Genomic DNA, 16,580 nt, shown 5'->3' on the forward strand with positions numbered 1-16,580 from the left:
GGCATTCACATAATTCCTCGTTTCTCTACAAAAATTTACAACTCCAGGGTTGCTGCACCTGCAGAATCATCCAAAGAAGGCCATCTACTTTGTCTGACCTCCAAAGCTGGTGGCAAACTTTGGTTTTTATTTAAGTGAAAATTCTGAGTTATTCAGATACATAGATTCAAGTTTTCAGCCACTTTACATATTAGGCATATACTAAATTTGAATTAAATCATTTGCACATGTGCAACCTACATTTATGCATGCAAATCAGGCAATTAGATACAAAATTACCTGATTTGCATACATAATGCTAGAACTGAACAAGTAATATGCAACAAAAAACATATTCTATTAATATTATTTTCTTCTCTTCTGAAATTAGCTGCAACTGGATTAGAAAATAGTCAAGATTTTCATCACTCAAAATGATTATTTGATGAACATTTTTAGGTCTACTGATATGCTGGCTAATTACACATCTCAAATTATACCGATTTTGTATCATGTTTGGTAACCTAGCATAAAGTTTATAACAAAATGTGCAATACTACCTTTTTCATGTTTAGAATTCAACTTAAAATTCATTTGTATGAATAAATCTTGAGTGCATGAATATTAAAGCACAGCAACACAAGTCCACTAAAATTTGCTTTTGAATTCAATTTGAAATTTTTGCTGTTTGTGCAATGCAGCTGCTTTTCCACGCGCACAAATATGGAGCTGCTCTGAAAGCATCTGAATATGTAGAAAAAGAAGTCAGTGAAAAAGCATTTGTGGAGTCTGGAGGGTATTTCCTACAGTACTGCAGTTGTAAGCAGACAGGTCACACCTCATAGATGAAACAAGAAGCTTTTCCTCACCACAGCAACACTAGAGGGGCCTGCCTTACTGGAAGGTAAGTGCATACCTTGGGAGGGCTCTGGTGGTACCTCTGACCCTGACCTCTCCTCTCTGGTGGCTCTTTCTGCCTCCTACTGCCTCCCTGCTCTGCACATGTACCAACACACTTCTTTTGGTTTGCTTCCTTTTGCTGTGCTCTGTCTTGCTCAGAAGGCAAACTCCTCAGGCACAGACCTGTCCTATTTGTCTGCAAAGTCTTATGCATACTAAGGGGCTTTAGCTGTAGAATAAACAAACAATAACTGCACTTCTGCTGTAGTGCAGAGACATTTTTGCATGTCTCTAACTGTTCTCATGGGCTTATCTCCAAAGCCCTTTAAGCGGTTCATTATCATTTTTAAGATGGGGTCACCAATACTCTTTCAGGTAAGGGCAGATCTTGGTTCCTGTCATGGCAGTATGAAGCTCCACAGAGCATCCAGCACTTCATTCCTCATGCATCCTGGCACTCGCTTTCTGATCAGATGCCCATTTTACAGACAGCTTCCAATAAGTTATCCAGTGGCAATCAGACCTTCCCCACAAACACTGGGGTACCTTTAATAAAACCAGGCAATACACTTAGGAAAATTATTTCCTCACAGCATGCATGGCTGCATATACCATAAACATAACCTGCTACTGCCTGGATCATTCACCTATCAGCAGTGTGCCAAGTCCTACTGGTTTGATTCTTTTATGCTCAAATAGCATTTTCAAACATTTCAACATCCTCTCTTGGTTCTTCTCCTTCAGTATTTAAATCACAAGTATTTCTAAGACAACCATGTCTTTGTCTTCTAAAAACTGTTGCACATCCTTGGCTAACACAAGAATATAACAATAATGACCACCAAAGTATTTGACAAGATCCACATTTAAGAACCATCATCTTGCAACAACCTTGTTTCTCATTATCTATTGCTTCTCATTTCAGAAACTTCTTTGTTTCTTATTCATTGACAAATTGGTAATGAGAGACTTTTCACCTCACAACCTATTGGTCAACTATAATTAAATTAATTTCCAGTGCCTCTGCTGCTCTGCAAAGTTTTGCTGCTCATAACTATGCAATCATTTGGCTTTTATTTGTCTGTCTATCACAACAGCTTCAGAGCATCTCTCAAGCATTTAAATCCAGAAAACTCCGCATGTCTCCCTTTCCTTTTCATCCCCACCTGCAGAAGGACAGAGTTTGTATAATTTTCCTTTCTTGCCTTTGCCACTGCCACTTATTCTTACTTTATCCTCTATTTCAGGTTAAGGGTCTCCAGATCTCCTTGACACATGCTCCAAAAGTGGTACATTTCTATTTCTTGCTCTTTCCTGACAACAACCTTCCCTTTCAACACTCAGCAATTCCATTTCTAGAAGGAAATATATACAAAGGCAATTCAGCACCACCTCTGTAAGCTCAGTAATTTGTAAGAGTCACTGGAAAGTCCTGCAGGCCAAGAATGGAAGTGTATCTGTAAGTGATAGCTCAGTTGGTTAGATTACAGTGCTAATAGCACTGAGGTTGTGGGATTGATCCCTGTATGGGCCATTCACTTAAGAGCTGGACTGGATGATCCTTGTGAGTCCTTTCCAACTCAGAATATTTTCTGAACTCTGTGATACACATTTCAAGCTCTGAAGGTAAAAAACAACAGTAGTTCTTCTGCCCCAAGTAAGGTGCACTTCATTCTAATCCTGACATCTATCACACTTTCAAGTGAACAATGACTCATGGCCTTTCATCATCTATGTTTGTCACACAAATCTAATTTAACCTCATAAATTCCCAAAGAGAAAAAAAACGTTTTGTAGGAGTTGCTATGCTTATACCACAAATAACATTGCTACAAACAAATTGCTAAATGTAACCTGCTTCTCTTAAGGACCCGTGATCCTGAAGCAAACCAATTATGTAAAATCATCAAACCCAGCAGAGAAGGAGCCAGAGGAATTACAGAAAGGACTTAGTAGTGGGAGCAAATTAAATGGATGAATTTGTGTGGTTTGCCTTGCTGCAGCAAGCAGATATGCACAAAGGGGGAGAAACTGCTGACTGAATGGACTTGGGACCCTGAGACAGAGAAATCCCTGGGGAAAGTGAACCAGAAGTTTGTGCACCGTGGAGCACATTGACGGACAAATGGACTGTATCACTGACAGAAAAATAGAGCAACTACATAAAAGATATTGGCAGAACCAACAGGTAGATATATCTCAATGGACACTTGTGCTGTGAGGGGGAAAGACAGCAATGTCATTTATCTGCTGGTGAAAAGCCAATAGCAGACCAGGCACTCCTCCTGCAGAGTCAACAAAAGCAACAGGAACTGCAGCTTGCACTTCAGCAGGAGAGACTGTTGCGATGTACGCTGACACGGGGCCTGGGCAGTACTGCAGGACTGGCAGAAGGTGGTTTAGGCCAACTTAGCTCAGGGCTGATGGAGTTCAAATACACATGCACACCTCTATCTCTGGATGCCTAATGCTGCTGCTGCTGCAGAGGGTTAAAACTGAGCTACAGAAAACCTCCCCTCAACAAAGGAAGGCCACACAGCATAGGAAGTGTTGAGCTGTTTGGCTCTTGTTCTGGCCAGCCTGAGACTGGCTTCAGAAGCATACTCTCATGACATCTGGGGTGCATTATATTAATGGGGAATGTGCTCATTTACACCCAGGGAACATCACTACCTGCCTGTCCAGAGATGAAAATGGCCTCGGAATTACTTCCACAGGGTGTGCTGCTAGAGCTTAAATGGATTGCCACCCTGAGAATTCCTCTGTCAGTAACATGACGGAGGAAGCGGTGTGGAGGAAATGAATTCATGTTAGACTATAGCATTTTGCTACAAGAGGTAAAGAAGAATTATTAGTCCTACACCAGCTTACAGAATGTTCTTCTGAGAGCAGGGATACTCCAATGATACACAGCTGACATGCAAACTTGCACAAGGGAAGGGATTGTTCACTGGAGCATATACAGGCACGTGCCCATCGTATACAGATAAGTGTGCCATTTGAGACATGGAGCTGTTCAACAGGGCAGTTAGAGAAACTCCTGAGTGGTGAGTGCTATAATGTTGAATTGAGACCAAATGGTCTTAAATTGTGTGGGAACTCCACTGTGAACTAAATGAAAAACCAAGAGAAGTCTGGTAACTACATGGCCAGGATTCCTTAGGGAACAACAGCCAAAAAGGCTTAAGAAGATTAGTAAAAGAGCTATCCGGACCCGGACATCTTTAGACATCAAAGAAAGTTGGTGTATCAGTACACAGACATTACAGCCCTGAAACAGAACATCATTGAGAAGTCTGTGTGGTAATGGGATGGGTCCCCGTGAAACTGTACAACTGAGTTTGGACAAGACCCTGAGTAAGGATGTGTGTGCTGCCAGGGACTGGTGCCTTAAATACCTGCAGTAAGTAATATAAACATGGTGACTCAGAGTGCTGGGTAGGAATAGGGCAACTCTACAAAGCTCATCTGAGGAGGAAATGGTTTGGAGCAGGTGACAGCCTACAGTTCCCACAGACTCAGACAAAGATAAGAGCACGAAGGGCCTGCTTAGAGCAGGGAAATAACCGTGCTCTAATCTGATCCCTTGCTTCTAAGGTTTGAAGAATTTTACTGGCTTTAAGCATCTTCCATCTTTTCTGAGCTGGAGGACACATCTGACAGCTACATATGTGCTGGTCAAGTGAGGAAGAATACAACTGTATTTACATGTTCTATGCTGGAAGGATTATTTTCCTTCAAATATTAGAAAATAAATATTTTATTTTACCTCAGTCCTCATTTACAACAACAGAAGGGAATTCTGGGAGGTTTTAAAGTGACTTTAACCTGATGTTGTTGTTTTCAATAGAGGAGCTATTAAGAACTTTCATTGTTATATAGTTCATGTTGTAAATTATTTCCATAGCAACCCGATCGTGTCATATATTCTGGGCTATAACTCAGAGGGAGAGGGGATGGGAAAAGCACAGAATAGAGACTACAGAGCAAAACCTGTCCCGATTATTACCTGAATCTTGAATGTTCTTTTTAGTCCAATTTGCTTAAGCAGTGTTTATTTGCAGGCAATGTTGAGGATCCAGCCAGGCTGCACCTGCCTTCCCAGGCATGCTCAAACACAGCCTAGGATTGCACATCTTCAAGGGAGAGCAGGGTGGGGTTCCTTCAAATGACAGAACCTTCTGCAAGGAGGAAGTTTCAAGCTGTAACTTGCAAAATATGTACTGTAAAAATCCAGCTATCAGAACACGGAAGATCTATGCAGAGACCTGCAACTAATCACGCAAAAACCTGAAAGGAGCTGCTCTTTGTATTAAGCATGTGCAGTGCAGTTCTCAAGAAATGCTGTCATCAGTTCTAGCATGAGGAAAGACAGGTACAAAAGAGCATGAGAATTTCTGCATTGCTTCCTGGTATTTAACTGTCACACAAGCCACTAGACATTCTATCAAGGCTGCTGACTAATTGTTAGCAGAATGTGACTAGATATCCACAGATCACACAACTGATACTGTCCTTGATGCCCACACCTCTTGCTGCCTCCCCTCCAGCAGAAATGGTGCAGTGAGCACAGCTGAATGAGTTCAGCTGGATTAACAGAAAAGTTGACTCCTGGATGGGAGGGTCATGAGCTGGGTGTTGGAGTCAGAGAACCACTCAAAACCACAGAAAATGTTTGCCAAAAATGAGTATATACACTTAGCAAGGTACAGCTTTTGAAAGGCTGCATCTTTTTGATAAGATACACAGTAAAATCTTTAATTGCAGGAGATGGGATAAAAGAAATGTGTCAACTGGCCTTTCTTATCAATGCAGTCTGAATTCTTCAGGGAGGAATTATCTTTACATGTCACAGGGAGTCAAGAACATCAACAATACTTGAGCAAGTAATAAAAAATACTCCAAAATTTACTGCTGCAGGGAGACAAGAGCCCTTTCAGTTGTTTTAATCTCAGATCTTTTATACCTTGTCTTTTTATTTTACAGAAATCAGTTATAGACATTGAGTGAGTTCTAAGAGAAAATGTCTAGCATATCAAGCTAGATCAAATAAACTTTCAACATCTACAAGTCGGTGGCCTATATTTTCCAGTAGCAGACCAGATATTCAGGATTCCCACTCCCTCCCTAATTTTGCCCCTAGCTCTTACATACATCAAACCTACAAAAGTGTATTGTCCTTACTCCAACAGTGTGCCAGTCTGGACACGTTCGAATGAAAACCTGAGCTCCACTATGATCTTGTCTCTTGTTGCCATGATGTGTGCGGTGAAGAGGAAGATTGCCTCAGATAATCCGGAATATAGCAATTCAAAGCAACCCCGTCCTGTCTTTGATTTGGATGTGGTGTGCTTTCCATCATAGCCAAAGGGGAGCTCCTACCTCTGACACACAGGTATGCACTCTTCTTCACCCCAGCCCTCTGGATGTTGCATCAGCAAGAACAGCAACAGCCTCCAGCCTTGGAGCTATCAGAGTGAAGGGTGCACGCACGCTACAGGCAACTGGCCTGGCACTGAGCGTTGTTGTTCCCAAACACCTGTGTCACACAAGCGCTTTTCAGTTCAGCTGTGCAGTTGCTGTAACAACATGCTTTTATTCCAGAGGAAGGGAGATTGGCATTTGGGGCAGTAACCAATGGCTATGGTCTCCCTCGTTCTCATAGGAGTTTGCTGTGTGACCCTGGCTCAAACACTTGAGATTACCCATCTGCAAAATCGATAAACTAATGTGGTAACTTGAGGAGTAGCTTCACCCTTTCCTAGGCACAGTTCTCAAATATGGTTAGCAAAGTTCCGGGCAGCTTTGCATAAAAAACACTTGCCTAAGGAAAGGTAAAACACTGCTTTGGCTTCAACCCTACTCGGGGCTGTCCCCCTTGGAGAAGCCCCCTACGCCTCGCCAGTTTGGCAGCCCAGAAGCAGAAGCAGGCTGCTAAATCAGTGGTTTGCCTGAGGAGCGAGCGGGGGCTTGCAGCAGCATGGCTGCTTTCTCTGCACATTCCTCTGGTGACGCTGCTTATTACCCAGCATGCAGATAACCCTGAGTCAAGGCTTTGGTATGAGCGGCGCTGCCAGGAGCTGCGTGCTTGGAATAGAGGGTTACAGTTTAAACCGAGGTGAAGCGCCGTCCCCAGCCAGCTGCGCCCTGCCTGCCTCTCCTACTCGGCTGGAGCCAGCCACCCCTTCACCTATTTGCAGAAAAGGAGCTTTCCAGTCCCTCCCCTCCACCCCATCGCTCACCCAGGGATCATTCCCATTGAGAAGCTCTCAGTCTAATAGTAATCCCGACGAATTTAGCTGCTGCTAATAAATCCCACCCTCCGCCCCTCCCAACCTGCCTCCATGCAAATCCATTTGTAGGTTACTTGAACAATAGCGGAGCTGTAATCAGCCCTCCTCTCTGGCAGCCTGCAGGGAGGGAGGGGAGGAGGATGATGACAGTGGGGAATTCTGCTCGGCTCCTTGAAGCTGCACAGACATGTTTCACGTCCCCGTTCCCATCCCCTGCGCAGAGGCGGGCAGGCAGGAGGGCAGGCAGGCAATCACATGGCTGTCTAGGTCGGCCCAACCCAGCGGCAGCTGCATGCCCTGGCGACCCTCCCCAGCCCAGCCCGGTTTGATTCAGTTCGGTTCAGTCCCTGCCTAAGCTGCCGTGCTGCAGCAGTGCCAAGCCGCTCCGCGCCGCGGTGGAGTTGCCAGGCTCACCCTCCACTCCCTAAACAAAGTAAAGGGCCTTTGCGCTGGCCAAAAAAGAAATAGAAAGATACCCCAGTGAAGCAGACTTGGGCGAACGGGTGGCCTGGCACACCCAGTACTGCCGAGAGAGCAGTGCCAGCCAGAGAGAAAGGCACAGCTCTCCACTGTAGGGTCTTCGGGGACGACAGAAAACCGGAGTCTTCTCGCTGTTAACGATGATCGTGTAGGAAAGGGGAAAAGGAAATTCCCTGAAAATAATTTGCAATTTGCAGCAGTTCACATCTTAAAGGTTTCTTTGCAAAGAGTCATAAAAGCAGCACCGAGTGCATATGGCCGAGCAGGGCTACGGGGGAGGGGGGTGGGGCGGGGAGGGCTGCGAGCGGATGCCAAATCAGCTGAAACCTAAGAAGCTTGACCTTCCTCACCTCCACCCCTGCTCCCACTGCCTCCAAAAAACCTTGCAAGGGCGCTTCGGGAAGGCAAAGCGCACAGCAGCGAGGAGAATGCAGGCTCAACCCGGCAACAGGCAGGGCTGTGCGGCTGTGTCAGTGAAGGGGGAGAGAGGACACTTGAGGGTAGCTGTGTCCCCTCTCAGCAATGCAGACTTGTACCAGCATGGTTCATTGCATTCAGCCAAGCAGTCAGACCTTGGAATCTTGAACCTACCTAGCCCAAGTAGCTCAGCCAGTCCAACCAGTCACAGACTGTTCTGGCCAGACAGACTTTTGGTGAGCATCCTCCCCCTCCCATTCACATGTCTACCTGCTCCCTTCTGCTGCTCACCCTACAGTTCCCTGAATGGCTGAAAGAGAGTGGGTTTGCTGTCAAAAACTTGAAATGACATGTACTCTCCCATGCTTCTTGTCATGGAGTTAGGCAAGTCAATTCCCAGGGAGAAGAACTGGATTCCTGCAGAGCCTCCCAGTCAGGGGTGGCAGCGTGGGGCTGGGCTGCCCTGTGGCAAACACATGGAGACAGAGTTGTTTGTCTGGCTCATCAGAGGAGCCCTGTGGTAGCCTCAGTCAGTGCACACATGCCTAATTCTTCTAAGACATCCATCTGGGAAAAGACCTTGTATGCCATTCTTTTCACATCACCCATCAGTAGAGACATTTCCCTTACCAAACTGCAGAAAAGGTTTTAAGGCAGGGGCTGAAACAACAGAAGCTTGGTTACATGGTTTTCAGACACCTTGAAGATAAACCCAGCAGTGCATGTTTCTATACAGGAAGGTATAACCATGCCCTCTGCATCTTCTGGGGGATGGTTGTAAAGACAACTCTGGAGGTACAGATGTGTTTTGGGTAGGAAATGCGTGCTGTAATGGATTCTGATGGCTGAACGCCAAGGGGGAAGCTGTTCTGCTTCAAGAATAGCCTTACAAGAGTCAGCACTACAGTGACAGTTCAGTACTCTGCTGCAGATCTACAGGATGTGTCACTTTGGCAGAGAAAGAAGTTGCTAATGCACAACACAATCCATCCTACAATGAATGGAGAATGACTGCATACAAAAAAAAAAAAGAAAGAAAAAAGGAAAAAAAAAAAAGAAAATGGCAAGACTTAGGGAAAAGGGAAGCTGCAAGGCAACTACTGCATAGTAAGCTGGGAACCTGAGAGCTCTGAAGACAAAGCCCTTTCCCTTGAGGGGAAGAAAATCTCAGCTCACAAGACACATAAAGAAGCAGACAACCCTTTTTCCAGTGACTGCTGCAACCCTGCAAAGCTGTGCTGGCAGCCAGCCTATTTGAAGAGATTGCAGTTTCAAAACAATGTCAGTCCTGACTAGTTCAGGGAGGTGAGCATGCTCATATGCACAACATTGCTAAGCAAATAAAAAAAGATAACAAGGTTTGTATTAAATTACACCAGTTACCATTGGTAAACTCAAGTTCCTGTTGGAACTGTGTAGTATTTCCCCCAAATGGACATAGCAGCTCTTCACTGCATAAACACATCTATCTCCAACTCACACACAGCTGCCAATGCTTAAAAAACAAACATCCAGTGACACACATGTTCTAACCCATTTCTAAGAAAATAGGCTACAAGGCTATTAAAAGAAATGTCAAGAATAATCTAACTGGGAAAAAAACCCCCAAAAAACAACTTAAAAAGCAAAACACAACAACCCTCCCTGGGAAAATAAACCATTTAAATACTTCCCCATTACAAGAAGGAATGAAAGCACAATAAATGACCATCTGGACAAATAAATTAACTTACACCATTTATTCAAGCAAACATTGGGCTGTACCTTAAATAATTGGCAAGTATGGGGGATGGGAGCATTACTGTAAAATACAGAAATAAGCTGAATCTCTGTACATGAGACTCACTCGACAGCTCCCCTTTCCTCCTTGAAAAAAGGTTACAACTTGTTTGTCAGCTGTGGACATCTTCAGAAAGATAAAAACCTATGGAGTGGGTTCAAAGAAATGCTGGCTAATATGCCCAGACTGGCTGCTTAATGAGCCAGAGTAAAAGAAAAGGTCACATGGTTACAAAAAACCTCCATACAACAAACACCCTGTAGCTATGGTTAACTTTAATTAACTGCAGTATAACAATTCACTTCAAGCTTATTTTCCACCAATGTTTACTGCACCTTACCTTTCCTTTGCCTGCTAAAATCAAACCGATTAGTCTCGTAAGTGGGCTTATGTTTCAAAAAATAAGAGCTTTTCAAAAATGATCTGAAATTTTAAAAATCCACCAAATGGGTCTCTTTCTAGCTATAACTACTGATGAATGATTTCAAGATTACAGGAGTAGCTCTGTTTATATAAATCAGGGTATTCACACTTCTGTGATACAATTAAATGTTGAATAGCCAGCAGTAGTTCTCTTTTAATAGCAGTTGCAATTCTCATATGATTATTACTTCTCCTTAAGTTTAAACTTGAATTTCAACCATGTGTACAATTTTTTTCTCTGCCAGTCATGAGCTTACAATGTTAGTCTCCCTATTTCATGATTTAAAAATAAACTGCTGCGTGAGAATTTCATGCTTAGAAATAACTGAAAATAGGACCAGTACAAATCTATACTCTAAAAAACATGTAAGTTGTATCCAGCAATTAACTCAAAACATTCTTTTTCTGCATTACTTCTTTGATCCATTACATAAGAACAATATATTTGGAGATTTTTAAGCACTGATATATCACTTGGCAGAAAAAAAAAAATATATATACACACACAAAGTCATTGTATGAAATCACAGATATAGTGATGCCAAATACTAAATCTCAGAGCACAACAAACCCCACCCCCTCCCCACACACATGAAACAGCCAGAGTGTATCTATACAAGACTGCAAAGATCTGTAGGCACACTAAGAATATAGTCCCAAGGTTTCTACCATCCTTCCCACCAGGAATACAAGTCAAATATGTGTTAAGACCAAGCAGATACCAAATGCCATCCAGACTTTCCTTTATACAACTATGGGGCTTTGGCAGGTGGGGATCCTTGCTATTCAATAAACTAAGAGCTCATAACCTATGATACCGTTGCATTTGGAACAGCCCTATATTCTGCTGGTCAAACTGCAAAGGATTTCTGCAGTGCTGCTGGGTTTTTTCAGGTTTCCCCCTCTTTCCTCCATTTGCCTCACTGGAAAGGACAAAGTTCACATTAGGTTTGTTTGCATTTTCTAGCTAGCATGAGGCCTGTGTATTTACTTTGCCTGTTGATCACTTAACAGGTATTACACTGCTCCCCTATCTCCAGAAAATGCCAATGTCACACAGAATTGTTAATTATACGAAGAATCACATATAATCATTGCCAAAAAGAAAGCATTCACTTCAGTGCTTAAAGGAAGCTTCCTTGCCTGAAAACACAATAAAGCCCCTGAAATGCTCATCAATTAGAGTTACGAAAAGCCAATGCCTAAATGGGGTAGCAACTCGCCAGCTGCAACACCAACTGTAGAAGCTGTTATTTCATGCTACCCTTTCTGTACTCTGTTCCACCACAGTCCTACCTTACCATGAGTTTGTGGCTAATGTCAAACTTTGACAACCACTCTTAAAATCAACTAAAATTATTAACTATGGGATGCTGGGTTTTTGTTTGTTTTTTGGGGTTTTTTTGTTTTTTTTTTTTTTTTGGTGAAAATAAGGCTTCATTTTAAATCTCAAGCCTTACTAAATTGCACAGGCAATGCATGCATCCTGTATTGCAAACAGCTTGCAGCTGGAGAGCCAGTGGGGGGGAGGAGAAGGGAGGAGGAAATGAGATGCAGGAACAGTAAACAGAAAATGCTTAGTCAGCAACCGTTACTGCAACATTAAAGGTGAAATGTAAATAGGCACAGTGCCAAGATTTAAGTAAGTTTGATAACACCATCAACATCATCATCTTACTACATATAAGTGAAAATGTGCATACAAGTGCCACGATTATCACAACGAACTGCAGACTCTTGGTATGATGGAGACCTTTAAAAAGCCAACACGGCTTGCACATACTGCCTAAGCTTAGAGAAAAATAAAACTTGATACTCAAGAAGTATTAATATCAATTGAATTTATTACAATTTACTAAGCTCCAAGGCACATTACAGTGTTCTGTTAACTACAGAAATGTATAAAGGACAAACAGAGCATGTTTCTCATGTACAGCATTTTGCTCTACTGTTCAAAAGCATCCGTGCATCAATAAAAGCAAAAACAAAAAACACATGAAGATTAAAAAACGTTCAGATCAATAGAAACAAACGGAAACATTTTCCTTACAAACTTGCAACAAAAAAACACCCTCCCCCCACAGCCACCCCACCGTTTTGCAACAAAAAACCAAAAACGAAAAAAAAAAAAGTGAAAGACTAACACTCAGGGCTTGTAAAACATAAGCTGTCACCATTTTTGTAGCAATTTTTTAGGCATCAACACTGGCCTTGGCAAAAAAATTTTTTTTTGTCTTTTGTGTTTTTCTTCTTCTTTCAGAGAAGTGCATACATTTACAAAAATACACACCAGCAGCAGGTAATCGCTAAGGGCTATTAACTTTGTACCTAGCCAACACACTGCCAAAGAAATGAGAACAGGTATTATGTAGTAACCAAACAATATTATATTCTGTTTAACAAAAACCAGCTCTATCCTTCAAATGAAGAAGAGTACATACCTTTGTTTCAAAATATAGAAACATACGACGAAAATAATGTCTATACATAAGACTAACTTTTGCAGTTTGTTATATTCACAATTCTACATCTTCAGGAGTCTGAAGGGATTGGATTTCTTACTCAAGGGTCTCTCTCCTTTTTCACTTTAACGTCCCCAGCTAAAATGGTCGCGATCTCACCCTGCATAAATGCCCAAGGCACATTGGAACCGACTAGGGGGCATTTCTCTCCACTGGGGCAGTAGACTTCACCAGTTGCCCCTTGGGCCTTGATGCTCTCTCTGGAACAAGGGAAGCAGAACTTGTGGCTGGGCACAGAGGGGCACTGAACAAAGTGGGTGTCCTCCAAGCGTTCGTGGCAAATGGTGCAGCACAGGGGCCCGCTGTTGGCCATGGGGGAGTCCGGAATGTTTTGGGGGTGCACTTGGTCCATGGCGGGGTGGGTGCTGGGGGGAGGAGGGGCCACTTGCAGGTTCATGTCCCCGTTGCGGGAGGCCAGACGGCGCTGGCCCGGCACCGAGGCCGGCGACACGGGGCTGCTGCTGTTCCTGCGGGTGGACGTGGTGGAGTGCACCGAGCTGCCGTCCTTGGGCGAGTGGGCATTGCCCAGCGTGTCGGCCACCGACATGAGCGCGGCCATGGGGGACTGTCCGTTCTGGGGGGCGGACTCGGGTGGCGTGGTCCGGTTGGAGTGAGGCCCGAGGGGCGGCGGTGGCGGGGGGCCACCGCCGTGCACCGCCCCGAAGCCCCCGGCCGACATGGTGAGCTTGAGCGCTTCGCTCTGGCTGGCCATCCACTGCTGCCGCTGCTGCTCGTCGCTGAGCTTCAGAGCCCCCTCGGCCGAATCCGAGGGTTCAGGAGAAGCTTTCCTCTTGCGCATCGCCCCGCCGCCGCCACCGCCGCCGCCACCGCCAGGTCCCCTAGAGGCTGCGGCCGTGCCCTGCGCCCCGCCGGCCCCGGCCCCCGGCCGCGGGAGACTCACCAGCGCCGTGGGCAGCATGGGGCAGCTGGCGTCCAGGTAGGGCTGCGGCAGCATGTCGGCGCCCACCAGCTCCTTGAAGAAGCGCACAGACTCGGGCAGCAGGTCTCCCAGGAGCCGCCAGTCGCCAGAGCCGTGCTTCTTCTCGTATTCCAGGTATTTGAAGCCCGAGGAGAGGCCGCGACCGAAGTCCTTCATACAGTCCTGGTACATCTGCTTGGCCACGCCGGAGGCGCTGGAGAAGACGGTGCCGGAGCCGCTAGGGTACTCGATGAAGAGCTTCAGCTCATAGTCCATGCCCGGCTTGGAGACGGCGTCGAAGGCAAAGACGCGGCCCAGCAGGGCGTGATCCTTCTTGAAGCGCACCTCGTAGGGGGTGCAGCCGGCCAGAGTGAGCAGCGTGTCCCTCACGATCTTGGGCTTGCTGGCCCACTCCTCGGCCCGATTCCGCAAACTCTCGCTGAGCTCGGCCAGCGCCTCCGCGTTGCGCTGCTTCTCCTTCAGCTCCCGCTCTTGGTCACTGCTGGAAACCGAGCCCGGCCGCTTGCCGCAGGCCTCGGAGGACGAGCCGCCGCCTCCCCCGGCACCACCGCCGCAGGTGCCCCCTTGGGAAGAGGCGGAGGGAGCGGGGGGACCCCCGCCGCCGCGGCCGCTCAGGCCCCCGTGCGGCGGAGGCAGCGCCACGCCGGAGGCAGCGGGGCCGTTCAGCAGCGTCTGCGGCAGCAGGTTGGGGGGCACATTCATCTGAGCGCCGGCGGCCCCCGGGGGCAGGCCAGACACGAGCCCCCCGTGCGCCCCGCGACGGGAGGAGGAAGAGGAGGAGGAGGAGTTGGGGCTTTGCCGGTTCAGCTCCGGTGGCCCGTCCTCAGGCTGCTTGGGGAAGCCATTGGGCCCCCCCAGTCCGTTGGGCAGGCGGGCGCCATGGCTGCTGCCCAGGCTGCCCGGCGGCGGCGGGTACTCGAAGCGGCTGCGCTGCTCCGCCGCGGCGGCGCTGAGCCCGTAGCGGTCCAGGCTGGACTGGGTCAGCCCCGCTGAGGCCGCCTTGGAAGTGGCATCCACATGGTTGAGCTGCTGCTGGGCCGCCGCCGCCGCCGCTTCTTTGGCGGAGAGCGTCACTGCCTTTACGCCGACCGGCGGCGGGGGGCCCGGGGAGCGACCGTCCTGGAAGCAGCCGTGCGCCCGCTTCAACTGCCGGGCCGTCTCGATCACGAACTCGATGCGGTCGGCGCCCTCATAATTAACGCAGCCCCGGCAGACGGGCTCCGTGAAGTCCCAGATCATGGCCCAGGGCATGCGGGGCAGATCGCATAGATAGCATGACTGCCTCCGCGACGAGGACACCTGCGCGGCGGACATGGTGCTGCTGGCTGGGGAGCTGCTGCCGCTGCCACCGGGGTAGGGGCTGGCTCAGTCTTCCCCCCCGGGCTGCAGGGGCGGGGGGTGGCTCTCCGTACCTGATCCTGTTGCCCGTTTCAGCAAGGGGGATCGTCTACTTTTAGTTCGCTCCTGCTGCCAGAGATGGCTTCTTCTACTTGGTGCTGCCGCTGCTGACCCGGTGGGGTGGGAAACGATTCCACTGCTCCTCCGGGGGGCTGGCTGGGTGGGGGTCGCTTTCTAGCCGCTTCTGTTTCCCTGCGCTCTCTAGCTCTCCGCTTGCTGCTGCTCCTCCTCCGGGAGGAGGCGGAGGTGCACGGAGGAAGATGGGGGGGGTCACCTTCCACCCGCCACGGCTGCCTCGTGAGCTTGCAGTTCGGTACGTGCTGATCCACCGCCGTGAGCAAGACAGGGGCACCCGCACGGAGCTGTTCGGTCCCGGCAGCGGCGGTTTCCCTGAGCGCTGGCGGAGCTGCGGCAGCCCGGGAGCAGCAGCGGCGGCGGCAGCAGCGTGGCGAGCGGCGCCGCCTGCTCCTCACTCACATCCTCGCCGCTACTCGCAGTCCGAGCGCGGGGTGCTGCGCGCCGCCGCGTGTGGCTGCGCGCCCCCTCCGCCGCGCCGCGCTCCCCCCGCGCCGCGACGCCCCTCCCCTTCTCCGCGCCGTGCTCCCGGCTCGGCTGCACCCGGGCGGGGCCCCGCGTCACCGCCGAGCGCCCGCGCCCCGCTCCCCTCCCCCCGGCCGCCGGCACGGAGCCCACTTGTTGCGCGGGGCGCGCATGCCCGGCGCGCTGCCCGCGCCCTCCCCGGCGCGGCCGCAGCTGGAGCGCGGCGGGGCGCGGGCAGCCTGCGCTGCCGGCTATGTTTGGAAACTTGAACGCCAGATCGCGCCCTCACCCTCCTCCCGGCCGCGCTGCCGGCCCCCCGCCGCGGCTCCGCGGCCAGGGCGCGCATGCACAGTCGTCGTCGTCGTCGTCGTCGTCGTGGTGGTGGGTGGTGGGTTTTTTTGGTTTTGGTTTTTTTTTTTGGTTTTTTTTTTTTTTGTTTGCTTGGTTGTTTTTTTTTTCCCTGACTGCGCTTTCTAAGTTCAGATGTCTCGCTTTCGGGATTTTGTAAACCCGCGGTTCGTCCCGCTTTGCTTTCGTGACGGCTGCGCGGCTTTCTGCCACCGCGACTGTCGGTGGGATTCCCGTGCGCTCCGGCTGCTGAGGCAAATGGGGGATCCCGCCTTAATATCCGATTTCGTGTTTCTCTTTCAGTGATCCCAGTGACAGAATGACACAGTTTTTGTAAGCCTGTGACTGCATCAGAAGCTCTTCCACTTTTGATTTGTTTAAAACAGCCATGTTTGCCAAGTGTTTAAGGTTGGGCTGGGAAAGATAGTGCTGTGCATTGCTCAAGGGTGTAGGAGAGGCCAGGCAGGTGAGTAATCGCTATGATCTCATCTCGCTAATGCAAAGGGACATACAATTTCCCCGTGTTGCGAGAACACACGGCTTTTTTTTTTTTTTCTTCT

General features: G+C 48.2%; 1 protein-coding gene across 1 annotated transcript; it reads right to left on the reverse strand.

The window, feature by feature from the left end:
- Positions 1-12,096: 12,096 nt before the first annotated feature.
- On the reverse strand, positions 12,097-15,663 carry IRF2BPL (interferon regulatory factor 2 binding protein like). Its single transcript, XM_054276091.1, has one exon. It carries the CDS (start codon positions 15,046-15,048, stop codon positions 12,835-12,837), a length of 2,214 nt encoding a protein of 737 aa, XP_054132066.1. The 5' UTR covers positions 15,049-15,663; the 3' UTR covers positions 12,097-12,834.
- Between the last annotated feature and the right edge of the window lie 917 nt (positions 15,664-16,580).

This window comes from Melozone crissalis, unplaced genomic scaffold (assembly GCF_028551555.1).
Source record: "Melozone crissalis strain CALT ecotype California unplaced genomic scaffold, PUWL_Pcris_2 ptg000018l_1, whole genome shotgun sequence".
In the NCBI taxonomy this organism is placed as follows: domain Eukaryota; kingdom Metazoa; phylum Chordata; class Aves; order Passeriformes; family Passerellidae; genus Melozone; species Melozone crissalis.

Bases quoted from the DNA above. Each gene is read 5' to 3' on its own strand.
- IRF2BPL (XM_054276091.1), bottom strand. From the start codon at position 15,048: ATGTCCGCCGCGCAGGTGTCCTCGTCGCGGAGGCAGTCATGCTATCTA.